We start from the raw sequence: 22,045 nt of genomic DNA on the forward strand, positions 1-22,045 counted from the left end.
GGTGGGGGTGACAAGAGGAAGGGCGGGGCTGGGGGGCAGGTAGGGGGGGGGTGGGATCTTGGGGACTCTTGAATGCGGTAGAACTTGCTCGGGAGAGAGAATTGTTTCGCTGGTCTTTGTCGGGGTGGGGAGAGTACCGCGCTTCAAGCAGCTCACTGTTTCTCTGTATGCGAGCCTAACCTCAAAAGTGGGCTGTGGTAGCCTGTGAAAGTGGATCCCAAGCCTTTTCGTTTTTATTGATTTGCGCACGGTTCCTTTTTGTAGGTGGCCCCGTGACAAGTAAACTTGGACTTTTGGGTCCTTATAACAAAAACGTTGTGTATCACTGCATTAACTCCATTTCTTAGATTTTTCGTTTCTCTGTGACGGTGGCCTTTCTGCAGCTGTGTACGGACTTTCTTGTTTTTGTTTTTGTTTTGATTTTTACAGTACCTCTTGATGGTGCTGGTCATCTGTGTGTTCTCTGTCAATGCTGTTCTTTTCATTAAGGCTCTTGATCTTCCTGCTTTCTTCAGGTTTGGTGATAGTTTTCAGTAAAGCAGCATCAATAGTATTGAGTTACAAAGGGGTTTTGTTTTTTGTTTTTTACAAAAGTTGGAAGGGTTGTTTCAGTTTTGTATAGACAAATGTGTCGGTTTCCTTATGCCAATGGTAGCCAACTTTTTGTCACACATCTTGATAATGGCCCTTCTAGGGTGTATTACAAAGCATATATGCAGCCACATTGCTTGGGATGATTTTGCCTCTAGTTTGCTATTTGGTGGCTGACAACACAATTTCTGATCAGGGCCTAGTCCCTGCTCTGTTTCCTACTATGTTCTTGTCTTTTGTGAAAAGATTCATATATAGTTCTTTTATCTTCCTCTGGGTGGCTGGCTGGTTATATCATTTGGTTTTAACATAGGGCAACACTGAGTACAAGAGAAAAATGCTCTGTTACCTCCTGTCCTGCACTTGCACTATACAGATTTACTTTCTCTAGCTTGGTCACACTTCTGGTATGGGGCAGCAATGGAGAGCAACAGACATTTCTCTGCACGACTAATGAATGTACGGGTCACCATAGTCTCAAATTCCTTTTTTTCCTAAAGTTGTTCTGCATCTGAATGATGATTAGCAGTAATATAGGTAAAGGTAAAGGTTCCCTTGCTCGAAAGCCAGTCGAATCCGACTCTAGGGTTGTGGTGCTCATCTCCGTTTCAAAGCCAAAAAGCTAGTGCTGTCCGAAGACATTTCTGTGGTCATGTGGCCGGCATGACTAAACACCAAGGTGCACGGAACGCTGTTACCTTCCCACCGAAGTGGTACCTATTTATCTACTTGCAATTTCTTGCTTTCGAACTGCTAGGTTGGCAGCAGTAATATAGTGGCTTACAAATACCATACTTCGGTAGTTGCTATTGTTGTTTTAGGATTATGAAAAGTGGCAAATGTAGTGTGTATGTGTGATTTTGAGGGAGAAAAAAATTCGGACAGGTTATTCTTGAAGTCCAAATTTATTCCATTGGAAACTTTAATGCTGTACTAAGCTCTTTTATAATAAGCATTTTCAGGTTCTAAAGCTTAATTCTACAAAGCTTTATATCGGAATCTGAAACATGAAATACTAAATGCAAAGACTGAAGCCACTATCCTAGTCTTAAAAAGAAACAACCATCTTAGAGGATGTTAACTTCAAAATAAAGTTTTCCTCGGTTGTTCCGCAAGTGACGTTTGTACAATTGAGCCTGAATATACACCATTAATGTCAGGCAACTTCTGTTTTCAAATTCAGAACTTAATACAGGTGTACATATGTGTAGGATGAAGTCATAATATGTACACATAACTTGTTCATCATATGTAAAGAATTTGTATCAGTACCTGTGGAATTGAATAAGAGTATCCAAATATAGTAGGCAAAAGTAGTTTTTCTCCTAAAAGGGAAACGATGCAATAATATGCAAAGAGATTTACTGAAGTTTCCTTAATTGTTTGCACGTTTTCTTCTTTAGTATATCAATACATGGGTATACTTGAAGATAATGATTAGGTTTAAGGACCTGATCAGAAGCATATTATTAATTGGACATCTGCTACATATATATTTGAAAGTGGTTATGTATGTAATTCTCATGAATATTGTGGATAAAAGACTGTAATTGAGTGTATTCAACAATACTCTTACTCACAAATTATTTTCAACATTATGTCTGTCAGTCTTTGAATGTCTCTGTAACAGAAGTTTAAGCAAGACTTCAGCAACTGTTAATTCATTTTTCTCTTTCTGTCCTTAACAATTTTCCCTTATAGTAATTTGAAGCTTGTGCTAGTGATGAGAAATACTGTAATGTAGTTCTCTTTTTTGCTGTCCTTTTTTAACCATTAAGATGTCTGATTTTTCTAAGCTAAGATGAAGCCTTTACTTCCTATATTTTTGATAATTTTTTGTTCACGTTTCACTGAATGTGGCTTAAAAGGGAGATTAGACAAATTCATGGAGGATAGGTCTGTTAGTAGGTACTAGACATGGTGACTAAAGAGAATTTTCACATTCAGAGGCAGTAAACTTCTGAATACCAGTGCCAGAAGGTAACTTCAGAGAAATGCCTTTGCCTCTACGCCCTGTTACTGTGCTTAGAGAGGAACTGGTTGGCCACTGTGTGGGACCAGATAGATGGACCACTCGTCTGCTCCAGCAGGGCTCTTCTTATGTTCTCTTACAGTTGGAGAACTCTTCTGTCTAAAATAATCCCTTTTTGCTTATTTTGTTGCACGTAAGCTTGTCTATAATTATAAATTTTAAGAAAATTTGGTATGCTATCAGTGTGTCTCTTAAGATTCAGTGTCTTCGGTTATCTAAATGGCCTAGGTAGAAAGGCAATCTAGTGCCTATTCTTGCAGGTGGAATTAGGAGATATATGGCTTCCACTGAAAACAGTATCTGCATGTCAAGTTCTCCCACTTTCCAATTTGTAGTAACATCTTGGGCCATGATATCATGTATTCACTCTCCAGCAGTGTCCAGTGGTGTGAAGGTGTATCATGTCATGATAAGGTATACGGGCTAATGCACACTGGTGGAGGAAGAGATGAGGATTCTTTCTAGTGACAGCCTGTGTGTCCCATAATGCTGGTAATTGTTTTGGTCTTATAATCAGAGGCTGTCCAGCCCTAAGATAAGGTGAAGCTGCATCCCTGTGCAATGGATGTTGTGGAGTTAAGAGCAGTAGTGTGGGAGGTTAATGCAAGCTAACTACGATTCACCTACATAGGTCCCTTTTCTAAGTGTGAGGCTTGTGCAGATATTTCCAACTGATCGCACTGTGTGTTAATCAGCAAGAGCAGGGCTGTCATTTAGAATTTTTTTTGCCTCAGTTCACCAAATAACTTAGACTAATAGTAATTGTCCTGTATTTAGTAGAATACTGTGCAAAAATACCCATTGGTCAGACATGCATTAGGCAAACCATCTTGAGCGCTTGATTACTATCTCTGAAATGTAATGATGATGTGATGCTAATCTTTCAGATCTGCCTGAGTAACATAATGCCAGCCGAGCGCAAGAAGTCGGCAAGCATGGATGAAAAAGAAACATCATTAGGTAACAAAGATAAGGAATTCAGTGACAGGCGGACAGTGAATAGCAGAGATAAACCCAAAGAGGATGTTAGGCTTGGCATGAAGAGAGAAACATTAAAACTACCTGAAGATAAAAAGAAAAAGCTGGAAGAGGAGAAGCGGAAAAAAGAAGATAAGGAACGAAAGAAAAAAGATGAAGAAAAAGTAAAATCTGAAGAAGAGCAGAAGAGAAAGGAGGAGGAGGAAAAGCAGAAACTTGAAGAGGAAGAGAAAAAGAAACAAGAGGAGGAAGTAAAGAGGCAACAAGAAGAGGCAGCTGCTCAGCTGAGGTAAGGTTTATTGTTGTTCTGCTAGTCCCCTAGATTCATGGTGGGCAGGGGAGCATGAGAGAGACTTTGATGGTACAACATCATTCTAGGAAGGGAGAAGGTCCTGAGGCAGGTAGACTTTCTTCCCCAACAGGCAAGAACTAGGTGGACTGAACACTCCATAGTAGAGGGGTCCTTCTTATCAGCATAGGAGTTGTAAGGCAAACAAACCATCCAGACTATTTTGGGGAAAGAACCTGAGGAGTTACTTTTTTGTTTTAATGAAGCTTTGCTGTCCCTCTACTCTACTCTTTTTTGATAGCCAGTGTTGGATCACTGCAACTATCAAGAGGTCCTGAAAATGTGCAAGGACCTTAGTGTATTTGCCTACAAAACAAGTGGTTGCTGCTGTGAAGGTGGAGTAAGTTTTGGAGGCAGTACTGAATTTGAAAAGATTGAGATATGAAGGACAACATACAAACAGCCCCATGTAACTAGTTCAGTGTTCCCAAGAGAGTTCTGTTTCTTGAACAGAACTTCACATGCCCATAGCAAACTACTCTTGAAACTGAAGGGACTTTCAAAAGCAGTCAGGTTGTGACTCTGTATGTATATGCACACTATGAAAAAATTAAAAATCCGACTGGAATGCCCAAGACCTGTTTTGGGTCTTGGTCAGTTAGTAGGAAGTACTTGTGCAGAATTCCCCACTGCCAAGCTTCAGTGATACAGGGTTTCTAGAAACATTTGAGCTGGAAAATTTTCTGATGCCCTAAATAGGCTATGGTCTGATACAGTGTGTTTATTTTGACTTTTTATAAATAAAATCTAAACGTGTGCAGTCAGTCTTATGCCCCAGCAGTAGCTAAAAATTTGACCTGAAATATTTGATTAGGAAAATGAGTCAAGTGTTGGTTTAAATGTTATATTCAAGCAAATTCAAATCTTTATGTGGAAATTATTTTTTACATGCACAAATGAAAAGACTATGAAGCCCTGACCAATTTTCTTTGGATCTAGGAGCCAATCCAAAAACCTGCAAACCGTACCAATTTTTCACCATTTAGAGTTTTGTATTTTGATAGCAATAGTGAGAAAATATGGTAATCACAAAACATAATTTAAAGCTCTTCATAGTTTCTTGTAATTTTATTAAAGCTTTGACAGAAGTGTTGTAGTATGTAAATAAATATTGGGTAACCTTAGCTGTTGAACTTCATGTACATGCATTTTTATGTCACACAACAAAACATGATTTGAAATAATAAGCTTTGTATTTCTACTGAGGATAACTAAGACACTACAATGAAATAATCACTGAAAATACTAGGTACAGCAGTGAAATTTCTAGGCATCAGGGCAACCTCGCTCCTGGTACTTATTGAGGCCTGCAATATAGCATATACTTCTCTTACATTGTTTCAATTTAAGGATCTTCCTGAAGGCATTGAAAACTGCTAATGTTCTAATTTAAGCACACCCAAAGAACTGCACAATATGCCATGAACCTCGTCGTCTGCTCATCTATTGAGCTCTCTTCTGTGGAGGTCATTGAGGCATCACAGTTTCACTGTTACTCACTTCTGGAGTACTTAATAGTTTTACGTCAGATTGGTTATTATGATATCCTTTCCGCCATGTGAGAAGTAAATATAAATACCAGTTTTAACTTTGACTGTGTAGACCAAATCAAAACCACAAATACATATAATAACCCAAGTAAAAACAAAATCAAGTTATACATTCACCTGATTGACAATCTTCCTCTGACCCAGTTTACAAATTTGTAAAGCATACATGTACTCTCTAACATAATTCCTAGGGAAGGTCACCTGCACGTTAATTACAACTTTGAAACTGCCATGCTGCTTTAATGTTTTATTGGCAGCAGCATTCATTCTTTGAATGTGTGAAGCAATGGAATTTCTCTGTTCTAAAGAAGTCCATGTAAAAATGAAACACTGGAAAATTTTCTACCCTGCAACAGTTTCAAAGTACAATTTTGGTCAGGCCTGTGGCTTTATAATGAAGGTCCTGTAGATTTTTAATGTAAGCATGAAGCCAATATAAATGATGGGGAAAACCCAAACATGATGACTGCAGAATTTGTTTGTTCATTTACTTGGTAGTTCCAAATGTGGGGTGTGCATTGTTATCTTCAAAACAAAAACAAAAAAACCCTACTGACTGTTTGTGTTCCCTTCAGAGAGAAAGAAGAGGCACATCAGCTTCACCAAGAAGCATGGGAGCGTCACCAAGCAAGAAAGGAACTCCGAAGCAAAAACCAGAATGCATCAGACAACCGGCCTGAAGAAAACTTCTTTAGCAGGCTGGATTCAAGTCTCAAGAAGAACACTGCCTTTGTTAAGAAGTTAAAAACTATCACAGAGCAGCAGAGAGACTCTTTATCCCATGACTTTAATGGTCTCAATTTAAGCAAGTACATTGCAGAAGCTGTTGCTTCTATAGTGGAAGCAAAGTTGAAAATTTCAGATGTAAACTGTGCTGTGCATCTTTGTTCTCTGTTTCATCAGCGGTATGCTGACTTTGCTCCATCTCTTCTTCAAGTCTGGAAAAAGCATTTTGAAGCAAGGAAAGAAGAGAAAACACCCAACATTACTAAACTAAGAACAGACTTGCGGTTCATTGCAGAACTGACAATAGTTGGGATTTTCACTGACAAAGAAGGCTTATCTTTAATCTATGAACAACTAAAAAATATTATTAATGCTGATCGGGAATCCCACACTCATGTTTCTGTGGTCATTAGCTTTTGCCGGCACTGTGGAGATGACATTGCTGGTTTGGTACCAAGGAAAGTAAAAAGTGCAGCAGACAAATTTAACTTGAGTTTTCCTCCTAGTGAAATTATTAGCCCAGAAAAACAACAGCCTTTCCAAAATCTGCTGAAAGAATACTTCACATCTTTGACCAAACATCTGAAAAGGGACCACAGGGAACTACAAAATATTGAAAGACAGAACAGGTAAAAATTTAAATGCTCTTAATGCATTGCAATATCATTAATAACTTAGTATCAAAATAGATTGAATAAGAACTTCTAAAACCCATGCTGCTGTTAACGCTTATTGTTTTTGACTGGAAAACTCGAATTATTTCTTACACTTATTTTGTCAGTCTATCATCTGGCTTTGATATGGGATTGTTGATATAGTAAATTAAAGTATATTTAGCTTTAACCCCCCCCCCCCAAGTTTGTGATTAGAATTCGAGTGCTATGCATGTGTACAGGAGCAAGAACAATGTAGTAAACCATATATAGCAGGCATGTCCAACTTCGAACAGGTAGTGATCTATTTTTTCCAGCCAAAAGTGCCGGTGATCTACCACCATGAAAATAAAGTTTCAAATTAGTTTCAAATTAGATTTTAACCCACTAAAGTTGGGTTCCACCGCCCACCCCCCATTTATAATGCACCTTCTGTCATTTACTGGTAAACAAAATAAGCAAAAACAAAACAGACGAAGATCCAGAAAGAACTGTGAACATTTTTTATTTTTTATTGAGTTATAATTTTCTTTAACTGTCTCAATAACTTTCTTTAACTTTTATTCAGAGTCCATTTCCCATTCATCATGAAAGTGGTAGGTTTTGCTCTTCTTTGGAACACTCATCTTCGTTATACTGGGGTGGCTGGGGTGCTAGGTTAGTATAAACACTGGCTGAAGCTGGTCCAAAACTGTCACTCAAAGTATTAAAGATCAACAGGAACTGAAGACCTCTGGATGATGCCAAAACCACACATGCAGTTCTAAAAGTAAAAATAAGAATTCATCATACTGGCACCAATAATCAAATACCACCAAACAATCATCAAAAAACCCCAAACACCTGTCCAGCAAACCAGGAGACAAAGTGGGGCTGGTGATTTACCTCTGATTCCTCCGTGATCTACTGGTAGATCGTGATCTACCTGTTGGACATACCTGATATATAGCTCTGTTTTCCCATAGTGAACTTTTGCTGTTCTGTGAAAGCATGGTTGATGAATGGGTTGTGAATGGCACAGTTTATGGTTAAACTGGCTGATGTGAGTCAGATGGAGAAAAAAATCATGGTGCGCTGCATTTGACTCTTCAGAGGTTTATACAAAAGAAAGGTGTGAGGAGTGGGATTGGAACAGGGGAAGTCAAGTGACCCAAGAGGTTAGGAAATGTGGACGGAGGAAAGAAAAGGATGAGTGTACTATGGATGGATAATGAAATTGGAAGACAGAAAACATACCTAATTGAGGCAAAAACTTTCAAAAGAAATGGTAGTCAGGACTCTTGAATTAGAAGACAGAAAACATACCTAATTGAGGCAAAAACTTTCAAAAGAAATGGTAATCAGGACTCTTGAGTCTGGAATGTCTTACTGTGCATTTGGATAAATGCTTGGTACCTCTGCAGTGCAAGTAGGTAAGATCTCACCCATATAGTGGCTACCTGCTAAGAACAGCAAAAAGTTTGGGCTGCTGCTGATGGCTGTTTGTGTCTCCACTTGTCAGTAAAACATCTTGTGTTCCTCAGAGCCAAAATACTTGCTTAGGTGTCCTACTGCTCTGATTGTGATCTTAATAGCTAAATATTTGAGTGTGATTCTAAGCATAGCTGGGCTCCTCTGCCCCATTGCATCTGTCACAGTCCTACATGTTTTGTCTCACTTCTCTTGTGTGTATAGTGCCTTATTGATAGTACACACATACTTCTCTTCTCGCAGTAGATGGACTGTTCTCTGCTTTTTTAGGTACACTTAATTTTCTTTAAAATTATGTGGACAGGCATGTACCTACATGAGACAAGTGAGAAGACATGCTTTTCAGACATGCAGTTAAATCGTGTTGAATAAAAATGTGCACAGACCACACTTGTTCTGGGCTTATGTTGGAGTCTCCCTCCCATGACATATGAATGTTAGTGTGCTGCATATTTAGAATTAGTTCTGTTCCATCCCCCCACCACCACCAAACTGGGAGTCTTAAACAGGGTTTAATTTTGGTTTCGGATCTCAGTTCATGGCAGAAACTGTAGTTGTGGTGAAGCTGTATGTCATAGAGAACTGGGGTCAGTATTACACTCCCACTCCTGCATTGGCCTTCTGTGTAAGAAGGAGAGGGGAGCTAGTTATTCATGTTTTATGGCCCACTCCTACAGTACAGTGCTACCCACTGTTACTCCCGTATAAACCCCGTTGATTCAAATGGATTTAGACTGGAATAACTCTGTATTCGATTGCACTGCCAGTGTCTTAACAGTGAAGCAGAAGAAACCAGTGTTGCCTCACTAAGTTTAATTGTGACAGTTGGAAATTTTGTGTCCCTTGTCCCCCAGGATCAGCAACTGGAAATTAGTGTTGTTACTAATTGTGTTTCTAACCTGCCTCTCTCACTGAGTCTCAGGGCAGATGACAAAGCGGGATTTTAAAAAAGCTATTCAATCATAATTAAATCATAAAGATATCTAATAAGCAAAACAAAGCAGGTGAGATGGGACTGGAGAAGGGGGAAACAACAAGGGAAACCCCCCCCCCCAAAAAAACCCCTGTCCTTAGGGCATCACAGTAACATAGAAGCAGGGGTCATTTTGTAGAAAAAGAGGTGCAGGAGCTCATTAGCATAACTTATTTGCGTATGCCACACCCCCTGACATCACTGGAAGTGAGTCAGAAAGCAACACCCACTACAACTTACCTGGCTGCTTCTTGCTCCTCGTGGCCCGGGGCTGCTGGGAGCAGGGGGCGGGACTTGTTGCATGTGCCCGCCCCCTGGGCTCTTTACTGCCAGAGCTCCGCTCCTGTGCACTCCTGCAGGAAATGACCCCTGCATAGAAGTATTGTTCATGCTAGTCTCAACTACTGTGTAGAGGGAATTTAGGAAATTACAGGCCAGTTAGTCTAACATCTGTTCCAGGTAAACTAGTAGAAACTGTTGTTAAGGGTATCATTAGTAAGCACATAGAGGATCAAGGCTCACTGAGAGAGAATCAGTGTGGCTTCTGCAATGGGAAGCCTTTCCTTGCCACCCACTTGGCATTCTTTGAAGAGGTTGAGAAATGTGAATAAGGGTGTCTCAGCAGTCGTCATATACTTGAACTTCCAGAAGACTTTTAACAAGGTAGTTCACCAAATGCTCCTGGATAAGCTTAGCAGTCACAGGGTAATAAAATGGGTCCTCTTATGGAGGCAAAATTGGTTAAACAGGAATACTAAAAGTTGGGAGGTGGAGAGTAGGAATAAACACACAAAGGAGGGAAGAGCAGTGGGGTTGGTTAAAGATTGCTATTGCGACTAGTGCTATATAATTTGCTAATGAATTATTTGGAAGTGGGGGTCAGCAAGGCTGAAGATGATACCTTACACTGCTAAATGTATGGTGAAGGACATAGGGACAAAAAGTCCTAAATTTAAATATGTGCTGATAGGGTCTGAACTGACAGAGAATGAAAGGGAAAGAGATCACGGGGATGTAATGGATAACTTGATGAAAATGTCAACTCAGTGTGCAACAGCAGTTGAAAGAAGGATACTCCATGCTAGGAATTAAGGGAGGAATTGAGAATAAAACTGTCAAGTTTTTAATGCCCCTATATGTTAGGGGCAGTAATGCCCAAATATTTTAATAACCCTCTTTCTAGGTCTGTGGTACGGTCTCATTTCTCAAATGAGGATATCTCAAAAAGGACCTGAGGAAAGTACAGAAGAAGGCAACCGAGATTATTAAGGGGTTAGATCACCTTTCCTATGAGAAAAGAGTCTGGGTCATATACCTCTCAATTTTATGTTGTACTATGGTTCTGTAATTTCTGGGATGTTTGGTCACAGAGTGGACAAATTGTAAAGACATCTAATATTCAGATTTGTACTTCTTAATAGTATACATGTAGTACTAATCATAATTTAATTACGTGGCTCAGTGGAGGATTCTCTGCTTGGCATGCAGAAGGCCCCAGGTTCAATCCCCAATTAAGGTTCAGATATTAGGTGGTCTGAAGGACCTTGCTCCTGAAACCCTGGTGAGCCAACTGCCGGTGAGAGTAGCCAATACTGACTTTGATGGACTGATGGTCTGATTCAGTGTAGTTTGTGGCTACTGTATTTCATAGTTCATAACAATACAAACGGTCCTTACATATCACATAGATAACAGAAAAGTTTCACGACTGGTAATGTGATCCTGTATCACAAAAATTAGAAAAGTCCCATCCTTGTGATATTGTAGAACAGCTTCTGTGGTAAATTAATGACCATCTAGATGTAATCCCATTTCGTAGTAGATCTTCCTCAGAAGTTATTCATTAATAGATCTTCCTCAGAAATTCTCTCCCTCTTATTTACAACTCAGCTTTTACAAAAGGCGCAAGCCAGTCCATTAACATTTCTGTAATCAGGTGCAAAGCCTTCTGCTCTAATACTTGCCAGCAAAATGCTCTCTAAACATGCCGGCAACATGTTTTGTCCACAAGTTTTAGAGCAGAAGGCTTTGTGCCTGATTACAGAAATGTTAATGGACTGGCTTGCGCCTTGTGTAAAATTTGAGTTGCAAATAAGAGGGAGAGAGTTCTGGGGAACTAAAAACTTGCAGGCTGCTTGGGTTGGTCTTAGTAAAAAGGTATGATTCAGTGTTGTGTTGGGAATTTTCTGTGTCTGTTGCTTGTACTGAACAATGTCACCATTCACCTGGTTGACTGCCAGATACATTGAGTTTCTTTGATGCCCCTTCTTTGTTCCCATTTATTCTGTCAGAAAGTCTTAAGTCATGGTGCTTCCCCTTAACAACACTGCAAGAACAATCTGTTTTAGCACTCACTTTTCTTAGCTGAAATACTTGTTCATACTGTGGTCCTCTTTTGCCTTTACTGTAACTTTGTGTCTTTACCTTCCACTGTTCTACCTCATTCAGCTCTCCTCCATTACGGAGGTCTACTGCCAGAATCTTTTCTCTCTTGTACAGATCATATTATGTTGTACCTTAAATCTCTGACTTAGGAGCTGTGGTGGCTCAAGTGGTTAAGATGCTGAGCTGCAGGCTGTGGAAGGGCGGTAGGTCAGCAGTTCGAGACCCGAGTGCCGCATGACGGAGTGAGCTCCCGTCTCTAGTTCCAACTCCTGCCAACCTAGCAGTTCGAAAGCAAAAAATTGCAAGTAGATAAATAGGTACCACTCTAGTGGGAAGGTAACAGCGTTCCGTGCACCTTGGTATTTAGTCATGCCTGCCACATGACCACGGATTGAGCTCCCGTCTTCGGACAGCGCTGGCTCTTAAGCTTTGAAACGGAGATGAGCACCGCAACCCTAGAGTCGGATTCGACTGGCTTTCGAGCAAGGGAACCTTTACCTTTTTTACTAAATCTCTGAACAGGCTGCATCCCCTTGCTGTACTCAGCATAGATTGCTTGTCCTTGCTTTCAGAGCAGTACATGGATTTGTACTACTTTATCTTTCTGCCCTTACATATTCAGATGTGCTTCCCACTTTGCTCCTTCAACTCCGCCATCCTCAGCAATGCCTTGAATCTGTGGCCTTCTGCCCACAAGTCAGTATCTTCACGTGGGTCGGGAGCCACTATAGAATTGCCATTTTTTTTTCCTGCGCACAAGCAGTAAGTGTGCTGCACCTCCTGCGACTTTGCACATGTCCTCAGAGGAGCCGCAGGATGGTGAGGTAGGTAGGTAGGTCACTTAGTGGTGGTTTTGACCATTGGCTTGTCCTTCACTATGGTACATCACCTGGCCCATGGCTTTTTTTTTTTGCGCCTGACTTTCTTGCTTCACTGGCCTTTGACCAAATGAGGTTGTAACTCTGTTTCTCATCTTCCTATCACATGACTCCTTGACACATGTTTGCAGCTCAGTGGGCCCCTTTCTCAGCAGGTCCTGGGATCTCGAAAGACTGAAGACCACTGTCGTAAACACTTGTCTCATTCTTCCTTGCTTTCCTCTATGTCCAGTGATGTGTGGCAGAAAATTTCCCAATGCTATCTTTTTCCATGGAAAATTTTCCACACCACATATGTAAATATAGCATGTTCATAGTTTTCAGGACTGTTGTGCCGTAAATCAGTCATGTTAGGCTAAATATTGGATATGAAGTATGAGCAAACCCCACTGCTTGTACATGGTCTGGGTTTGCACATGGTGTATTTGCCTTTTGCTAATAGTATTTAAATTTTAAAAATATATTATATGCATATTTAAGTTAGAATCGGAAAAATTTCTGGAAAATCTTCTGAATCAGATTTTCCCAGAAAAACCAAAGGCATAGCATATGTCTAGAAGGCTTTGTCTAGAACATGTCTATAATGTTATTTCTTCTTTTGTGTTAAGGATTAGCTTTCTCTCTTAATTCGTGTTCCCAACTAAAACAAAACCTCACTTAAAGGAGCAGCACCATTATTCTTTGCTATCCTTGCCTCTCCCGTTCTTCCAGTCCCTCTGTTCTTGACAGGTGGACTGTCAGCTCCTCAGAGCAGTGGTTTTGTATGTTATAGAGCTATAGAAGCAAAGTGGTTTTCTAGGCAGGAAGACGTGCATTCTTTAAAAGTCACCTTATACATAAGTAGTACTGGAGCTAGATTTGAATCCAGTAGCACCTTAGAGACCAACAAGATTTCCAGAGTATAAGCTTTCCTGAGTCAAAGCTCCCTTCATCAGATACAAGTGGTACTGGTTATTAGAGAGGCAAGTGTTCTTGTTTCAAACTTAAAAAAAAAATCTTTGTTCTAAAAGTTTTGTAGACAAATATTCATGAATGTGTAACATTCTCCATGCATTTTAGCTTGAAATCATGTGATTCTCAGAGATGTTTAAAAAACGCTAGAGCTTTAATAGCTGAGTTACAATTAGAAAAGTTATTAGATTGGATTAAATAGCAAAAGTTTTTGTATTCTTCCCCCCTCTTCTCCCTGATTCCTTACAATTTTTTCCAGGCGTATTCTGCACTCTAAAGGGGAGCTGAGTGAAGACCGGCACAAACAGTATGAAGAATTTGCCCTGTCATATCAGAAGTTGCTGGCAAACTCTCAGTCTTTAGCTGATCTCCTGGATGAAAATATGCCTGATCTTCCCCAGGACAAACCTGTACCAGAAGGTATGGAATCTTCTAAGGCTGGCAAGCAGAGACAGGGTTTTCAGTTTGATAGCCATTGGAGAGCTTCAGTTATTTGTTTAGAGGACTTACGTGTGACCTTTCCAGAAGAATGCCTGTGGTGGCTTCTAGATCACAACAAAGTAAGAACAAATAAAGGTAACCAAGTCAGTAATCAAACCATTCTAGCAACCAAAACCAACAGCACAGCTGGTTAAAAGCAAGCCAGAATAATCACAAAATGAAGCAGAATGTATGCCATGATATCTATACTGAAATAATCAACTAAAAGGTATGCAATTCTCACTTGAAAGCTTAGGAAAATGAATGTTTTGACCTGGCTCCTGGCATCAACAACGTAGGCTTCATGCAGACTTGGGGGAGCACATTACAGAGACAGGGTGCCACCACCAAAAAAGACCTTGGCTTGAGCTAAAGATCTTAATTAATGAGCAGGACAGTATGAAAAGAAGTGATCCTTCTAATGCTCTGGTCCCAGGCCCATTAGCACTTTAAAGATCAGCACCAGCACTTTCCTGGTCTGCTTCTAGGTATAGTTCAGCTGATGCTAATCTTTCAGTGCAGGGGTGATAGGAATCCTATTGCCAACCACCAGCTACCACCTTCTTGCTTTGTTTGACCTAATCCAAGTTTTTGGACATGTCTCAGAATACACTGAAGATTTATGTTCATTTAGGATTGCCAGCTGCCCTGGAGAAAAATACCCTGTCTCTTTATAATAGAGGTTTAACATGTAGAAATGGGTCAGCAAAGCTTTTCATGGCATTGGTATAAATAACGTCCGATTAAGCCTGCATCAAAAGGACATTTTCTCCTGGCCAGTTGACAACCTTGTGTTCACTAGATGTTAAGGCAAGGTAAACAACTCTTTCTTTGGATTGAGTTTTATTTGTCTCAATCTCTCAATCTCTCGATTGGTACATTCCCCCTTCATGTGACAAACCATCTTGACTTTATTCATATTATATTTAGTGGCAACCGAAGGCTTAGGCTTGAGAGCAGGTTGTAGATGATGAGAAAGATGTTAACAACTGATTAAGTAGATGATCTAATGATTTATATCTTATTATTCCAGAACACGGGCCTGGTATTGACATTTTTACTCCTGGCAAGCCTGGTGAATATGACTTAGAGGGGGGCATCTGGGAAGATGAAGATGCTCGAAACTTCTATGAGAATCTTATTGATTTAAAGGCATTTGTACCAGCTATCCTGTTCAAGGATAATGAAAGATGTTCACAGAATAAGGATACCAGTAAAGATGACTCTAGAGGTAAAACATTTTTTTCATTTCCTTCCTTAAAACTTTACTCATACGTAACTGTTACATCATGAGTATGTTGCGTAGTTTAAAACAGTGCCACTTAAGCCCTATGCAGAAGAAACAGGCTGTGTTCGTTGTAAATATGCTATTCTCATCTACTTTATCGAAGCTGGCTAAGTGAGAAGTCTCTAAACCTGTAAAAAAAATGCTTAATCATATTGCCCCCATTTTAAATCCAACTTACTTTGAGTTGTAATTTACAGTGCAGTTCCTTGAGGAAATAAATTAGATTGAGAAGTGGAGGCACTTACTTAAAGTAAACACTATCCCGTTTGTGGTTCAAAATGAGCACTTGGTTAAGTATGAAGCTCTGATAATCTGTAATGGGGTGTGTGCAAAAAAAACCCCAAACCCATATTTTTCGGGTTCGGGTATATTGAACCCAAAAAATATCGGTATTTCCTGATATTCCCTAATCCCAATATCAGTATGGTATTTGGATTCAGGAAACTTGAATTTTTTGGCTCCATTATACCTTAGGGAACTATTATAGTCAATGGTCCCCATAGGATGTAATGGAGACTCGATCTGGGGCTTGGGGGAGCTGTTTTTTGAGGTAGAGGCACCAGATTTGCAGTTTAGCTACTGGTCCTTCTCCTAAAAAGAAACCTCCCAAGTTTCAAAAAGATTAGACCAAGGGGGTCCAATTCTATTGGTCCCCAAAGAAGGTTCTCCCATCCTCCATTGATTTCAATGAGAACTCTGTGGCTTGGAGAACTCCGAAGGCATTTAAAGGGATACCGAGTCCTTTAAACGCCTTCAAAGTCACGCGTATTGGAGAATGCATTTAAAGGCTGTGATCCCTTTAAACTCCCTTTAAGTTTGTCTATCCGGCGGTCCTGAAAATCTTGAAAATTTTTGGGATTTTGGGGGTTTGGAGATTTTGAATAGATGAACGATATCCAAAATCTATATCCAGCTGAATCAGTACCCAAAATATACTGTTAAGTTATTTTCCAGGCATTGTTTGGCTTGGATTTAGCTGAATACACACCTCTAATCTGTGATACTATCAGTTGTTACTCTTGCCTTAAAAATCCATTGCCTAGAATAGATTCAGTAGTGGTTTGACATTGCAATCCTATGTACACTTACTCCCAGGAAATCTCCTTTATATAATGGGACTTACTTCCAAGTAAACATGATTTGTGCTGTTTATCAAAACTGTATTCCCACACTTGAAGAGCTGCATGTTCTCAAATGCACCCCCAGTAAGGCCTTCTGGGGCAACAGAAAATAACTCCGCACCATCCTCTAATATGACAGCCCTTCAAGTACTTGAAGATGGTTGTCATGTCTCCTCTCTGTTGTCTCCTCTCCAAACTAAACATACAGAGCTCCTTCAACTTTTTCTCATAGGACTTGGTCTCCAGACCCCTCACAATCCTTGTTGCTCTCCTCTGCTGTCTTATATCCTTCTTAAATGGTGGTGCCCAAAACTGAACACGATACTCTAGTTGAAGTCTAACCAGAGCACAGTAACCATCACTTTGTTTGACCTGGACACTATACTTCTGTTGATACAACCCAAAATGGCATTTGCCTTTTTAGCTGCCACATCACACTGCTGACTCATGTTCAGTGTATGGTCTACTAAGACCTCTAGATCCTTTTCGCACATACTACTGCCAAGACAAGTCTCCCCCATCCTCTAATTATGCATTTGATTTTTCCTACCTAAATGCAGAACTTTACATTTATCCCCATTGAAATTCATTTTATTTGTTTTAACCCAGTTTTCCAGCCTGTCAAGATCATCCTGTATCCTGACTCTGTCTTCTACCGTATTTGCTACCTCTCCCAAGTTAGTATCATCTGCAAATTTAATAAGCATTCCTTCTATTCCTTCATCCAAATCATTTATAAGATGTTGAAGAAAACTGGTCCCAGGACAGATCCTTGAAGTGCTCCACTTGTCACTCCTGTCCAAGAGGATGAGGAAACATTAACAAGCACTGTAGGGGTGTGATCTGTCAACCAGTTATATATCCACCAAACAGTAATAGGATCCAAATGACATTTTACCAATTTGCCCACAAGAATATTATGTGGAACCTTATCAGAAGCCTTACTGAAATCAAGATAAACTATGTCTACAGCATTCCCCTGATCCAGCAAGGTAATAACTTTCTAAAAAAAAAAAGTTTAGTCTGATATGACTTGTTCTTGAGAAACCCATGCTGTCTTAGTAATCACAGCCATCTTTTCTTTCTTTTTTTTAAAAACAATTTTTATTATCAGGATATAACAACATGTCCAATATTAAGCCATTTGTTCTTTCTTAATACATCCCTTTTCCGAATCACCCTCCCTCCCCTGCTTCAGGCTTCCTGCAGCGCTCCCACCCCCGCCATGTCCCGTACTCTTGTTCTTTCCCTTCTCTTTAATAATACTTAACAATACTTAAAAGTTTACAGTTTCTTTTGCTACCTTTTTCATAATTTTCAACCTTGTAGGTAACCTATTCTATAACCATTTCATTCTGACACATCTATAATCTAAATAATTATTAAAGCAAAACAAATTATTCTTGACATCCCAGTGTTTCTCAATATAGACTTTAAAGTCCTTCCAATCTGCGAAAAATTCCTCATCTTCTTTGTTATTTAATTTTCTTGTCATTTTATCCATTTCTGCCATGAAAAGTAACTTCTTTATCCATTCCCATAGTTCGGGTACTCCACAACCATCTTTTCTAAATGCTCAAGGACTGTGTGTTGATTCGTTCTAAATATTTCCCAGGTATAGATGTCAAGCTAACAGGTCGGTAGTTACCCAGATCCTTCTTTTCCCCCTTCTAGAAGATGGGGACAACATTTGTCCGCTTCCAATCTGTTCTCCAAGAATTCTCAAACATAATGGACAGAGGCTCAGAAGTTATATCCTCGAGTTCTTTTAGTACCCTTGGATGCAGTTCATCTGGCCCCAAGGACTTTGTTTCATTTAAAGAAACTAGGTGTTTATGTACTGCCCCTATGCCGATCCTAGGCTGCAGCTCCCTTTCCTCATCATGTCTTCTGTTTTTGCCATGTTGAGTACCATTTCCTTCGCAAGAGCAGACTGAAGAAAATTCGGAATTTCCCTTTCCTGTCCCCGCAGTGGGCCTACCATGTCCTTGGTTTTTTTCTTACTTTGAACATAAGAAAAGAACCCCTTTTTGTTGTTTTTAGCATCTCTCGCTAGCCTAACCTCATACTGAGCTTTAGCTTTCCTAACTCTCTCTACAAGCACTGGTTATTTGTTTATATTCATCCTTGGTTATAAGGCCCTCCTTCCACTTTCTAAATTAGTCTTTAGAAAGCTGTTTATGGAACCACCTTGGCTTCTTTAGGCTCCTCCCATTTTTCCTTCTCACAGGAATCATTTCTGATTGTGCCTTCAGTATTTTGCTTTCAAGAAACTCGCATCCCTCTTGAACTCCCTTCTCCTTAAGTACTTCTGACCATGTGATTCTACCCAGCATAATTTGCTCTCCTGAAGTCCAACTGATATATCTGACTAGGTAGTTTTTCCCTTCCACAAGACTGTAAATTTCAAAATTACATGGTCACTACTACTACCCAGGGTGCCCACTACTTTCACCTTGTCAACCACTTCTTCCCTGTTGGTAAGAATCAAGTCCAAGATAGCAGATCCTTTTGTTTCCCTCTCCACTTCCTGAAAAATGAAGTTGTCAGCAAGACAAGTCAGGAATTTATTGGACTTCTTATTTTTAGCATAGTTGGACTATCCGGGTAATTGAAGTCTCCCGTGACCACTGTGTCCTGTCTCTTTGAGAACTTTGTAATCTGTTCTATGAGTGTCTCATCCAAGTCCTCTGCCTGGTTTGGTGGTCTATAGCAGACCCCCACCATAATATCACTACAGTTTCTTATTCCTTTTATTTTTACCCAGAGACTCTCAACTGGACTTCCATGCTCAGATTCACATACTTCCTCACAAGTATATACTTCCGTTACATATAATGGAACTCCTCTGCCCTTCCTTATTTGTCCCTTTTAAATAAATTGTACCCCTCAGTCCTAATATTCCAATTGTGAGTGTCATCCCACCAAGTTTCAGTAATGCCTATTAGGTCATAGTCCCCTTCCTGTATTAAGACGTCAAGTTCCTCTTGCTTGTTTCCCATACTCTGCACATTAGTGTAGAGACATCATAATCCATGTTTCAAGCACCCTGAGGGTTTCGTTTCTGTACTTACCTGTAAGTTAATGTTACATAGCGTACGTGGCACTCCCCACCAAACTTTAGAGTTCTTCTCTCCAGTTATTGGCATCAGACTAGTTATGGTATCTCCAGTTATTGGCAGCATACTTTTGTCTCGCTCCCCCATAGGATTTAGTTTAAAGCTCTCCTTATTAGGTTTGTAAGGCTGTTACCAAACACCTTCTTGAGGTACAAACCATCTCCTGATAGAAGAGCTTCATCTCGGAAGTGTAAGCCATGGTCCAGAAATCCAAATCTTTCCTGATGACACCATCTATGTAGCCAGTCATGTATTTGAAGCATTCTTCTTTCCCTTCTTAAGCCATGACCTTAAACAGGAAGAACTGACAAAAACACAACCTGCACTCCCAATTCCTTCACTTTTTTACCCAAAGCCTAATAGTCTCTTTTAATACGTTCAGGGCTGTGCCAGGCGGTATCATTTATTCCCACATGGATGAGCAAGAAGGGATAATAATCCATGGGCTTTGATGAGTCTTCCTACCCTTTCCATCACATCCTGGATGCGTGCATCCAGTAGACAGCATACCTCTCGAGACAACAAGTCTGGTCGGCACACTTTAGCTTCTACCCCTCTCAGTAGGGAATCCCATATCACCAACACAAATCTTCTCCTATATTGGGGAGCAGAAGCTTGAGTCCCCTCATCCATGGGGGTCTGAGAAATTTCTTTCAAGCTTCGTGGTGGATGGGGGATAAGTCTTTGTTCCAGTGGTTCAGAATCAATATCTGTGGGGAGATCCAGGAACTGATTGCTTTGTAACAGAGGCTCAGAATGTCTGTGGGTTACATTCTTCCATGTGCCTTCCTCCTGTGTGGGGTGCTCCTACAGTTGCTGAGATACATTTCCTTCCTCCTCCCGTTGCCTTCTCAGGAGTGCTTCATGCATTCTGTTCATGAACTCTTCACCTTCCCTTATAAACTAGAGTGTGGACAAGCATGCCTCAAGTCCCTGTGTCTTCTCCTCCAGTAGGGCTACCAACTTACACTTGCTGCAATTGTAACTGCTGTTACCCTCAGGTAAGAATATGAACATGCCGCAGAGGTCCATCAGTGGCTATTAGCCACAAGGTATAGATAGGGACTCTGGGGCAAGTGATGCTCTGTCATCTTGGTACTTTGGGGGGTCAACAGTGGGAGGGCTTCTAATGTCCTGGCCCCACTGGTGGACCTCCTGATGGCACTGGTATTTCTGGCCACTGTGTGATACAGAGTGTTGGACTGGATGGGCATTTGGCCTGATCCAACATTGACATCTCTTATGTTCTCTTATGTTCTTATGACTTTGCACGTCACTGCCTCAGCTCCCTCACCAGCCATGCTGCTGCAATCCATTTCAAAATTAGCTCAGTTTAACTGGCACTTCCTTGGTAATTCCCCTGCCACAATGCCTCTCACGACTACCTGTGAAAGGTTTGCAGAAGTGAAAAAAACTTAAATATAGAATGTAAGAGCTACTTAGCTTCCTACAGGCCTCCAGTCGAAGAGCCACAGGGCAAGAGCCCTTGAGCTCTTGCTTTTCGTCTTGAGCCTCTGGCGAGGAGGAGCCTTATACAATTAAAGGCTCACCCAGCTGAGGGCAGGGCCAGCAGTCAGCCTCAGGCAAAACTGCTAAAAGCTACAATCAGTTACACCCATTTAAAAGAGAAAATAGAACCCACAGTTCCTCAAACAAGCACCACTCTCCAACAGGCTATCCACACCAGTGGTCCCTCTAAGCTGAGTTAGTGTGAGCTAGCTCACAGTTTTTTAGCTTCCAGCTCACACATTTTTGCCTTAGCTCAGGAAGGATGGCTCCGGAGCAAACTGATTTATGCAGCAGCCAAATCGTTTGCTCACAACTTCAATGCCAGCAGCTCACAAAGTAGAATTTTTGCTCACAAGACTCCATAGCTTAGAGGGAACTTTGATCCACACCCACACAACCTCAAACACTATCCTCCCACACAGTAACCTCAGCTAGTTCTCCTCAGCAGTTAAGGAAAGGCAAATAATAAAACACTCTCCACTCCAGCAGCAGCTCCCTCACCTGCCCCTTCTCAGAGCCCAGCTGGCTTTGGTCTCATCACACTGATGAAGCATGCATGCATACAAAAGCTTATACCCCGAAATAAAGTTCAGTTATAGTTCTGCCACATCCAGATATCCAACACCACCACTACCACCCGGCAAATAAGTATTTTCTGCTCTAAATGTTTAGTATTTTAGGTGTTGGGGAATTAGTGTTCAGTGCTTGATTGTATCATCTCCGGAACCAACTGTTTTACTTGCAGAAAATCCTTTATCTGAATATCAGTAACAGTAACGGCTAATGTGGAATGAGTTATGTTGGTAAACTGTACTGTATTTAGCCAGATAGCCAGCATTTGAAATACCTGAGTGAATAAGTAAAACATGCAGTCTGTTTGCAAATGTTTGTTTGTTTGATTTCTATCCCGCCCTCCCAGCCAAGGCCGGTTTGGTTTGATGTGTGGAAAATGGAGCCTTGTATGAATTTTTGTGGTGAATACTACATTGCTG

At 40.5% G+C, this 22,045-nt stretch overlaps 1 protein-coding gene across 4 annotated transcripts in view; it reads left to right on the forward strand.

The window, feature by feature from the left end:
- Positions 1–22,045, forward strand: part of UPF2 (UPF2 regulator of nonsense transcripts homolog (yeast)) — a 60,119-nt gene that overhangs the window by 414 nt on the left and 37,660 nt on the right. For all 4 annotated transcript variants that reach the window (XM_015412047.1, XM_015412061.1, XM_015412054.1 and 1 more), the window contains exons 2-5: positions 3,511–3,890; positions 6,076–6,855; positions 13,796–13,956; positions 15,050–15,247. In XM_015412047.1, coding sequence (XP_015267533.1) covers positions 3,529–3,890; positions 6,076–6,855; positions 13,796–13,956; positions 15,050–15,247 — 1,501 coding nt within the window. In that variant the 5' untranslated portion in view covers positions 3,511–3,528. The remainder of the gene's footprint in view (positions 1–3,510; positions 3,891–6,075; positions 6,856–13,795; positions 13,957–15,049; positions 15,248–22,045) is intronic.

This window comes from Gekko japonicus, unplaced genomic scaffold (assembly GCF_001447785.1).
Source record: "Gekko japonicus isolate JY-2015 unplaced genomic scaffold, Gekko_japonicus_V1.1 scaffold679, whole genome shotgun sequence".
Classification (NCBI taxonomy): domain Eukaryota; kingdom Metazoa; phylum Chordata; class Lepidosauria; order Squamata; family Gekkonidae; genus Gekko; species Gekko japonicus.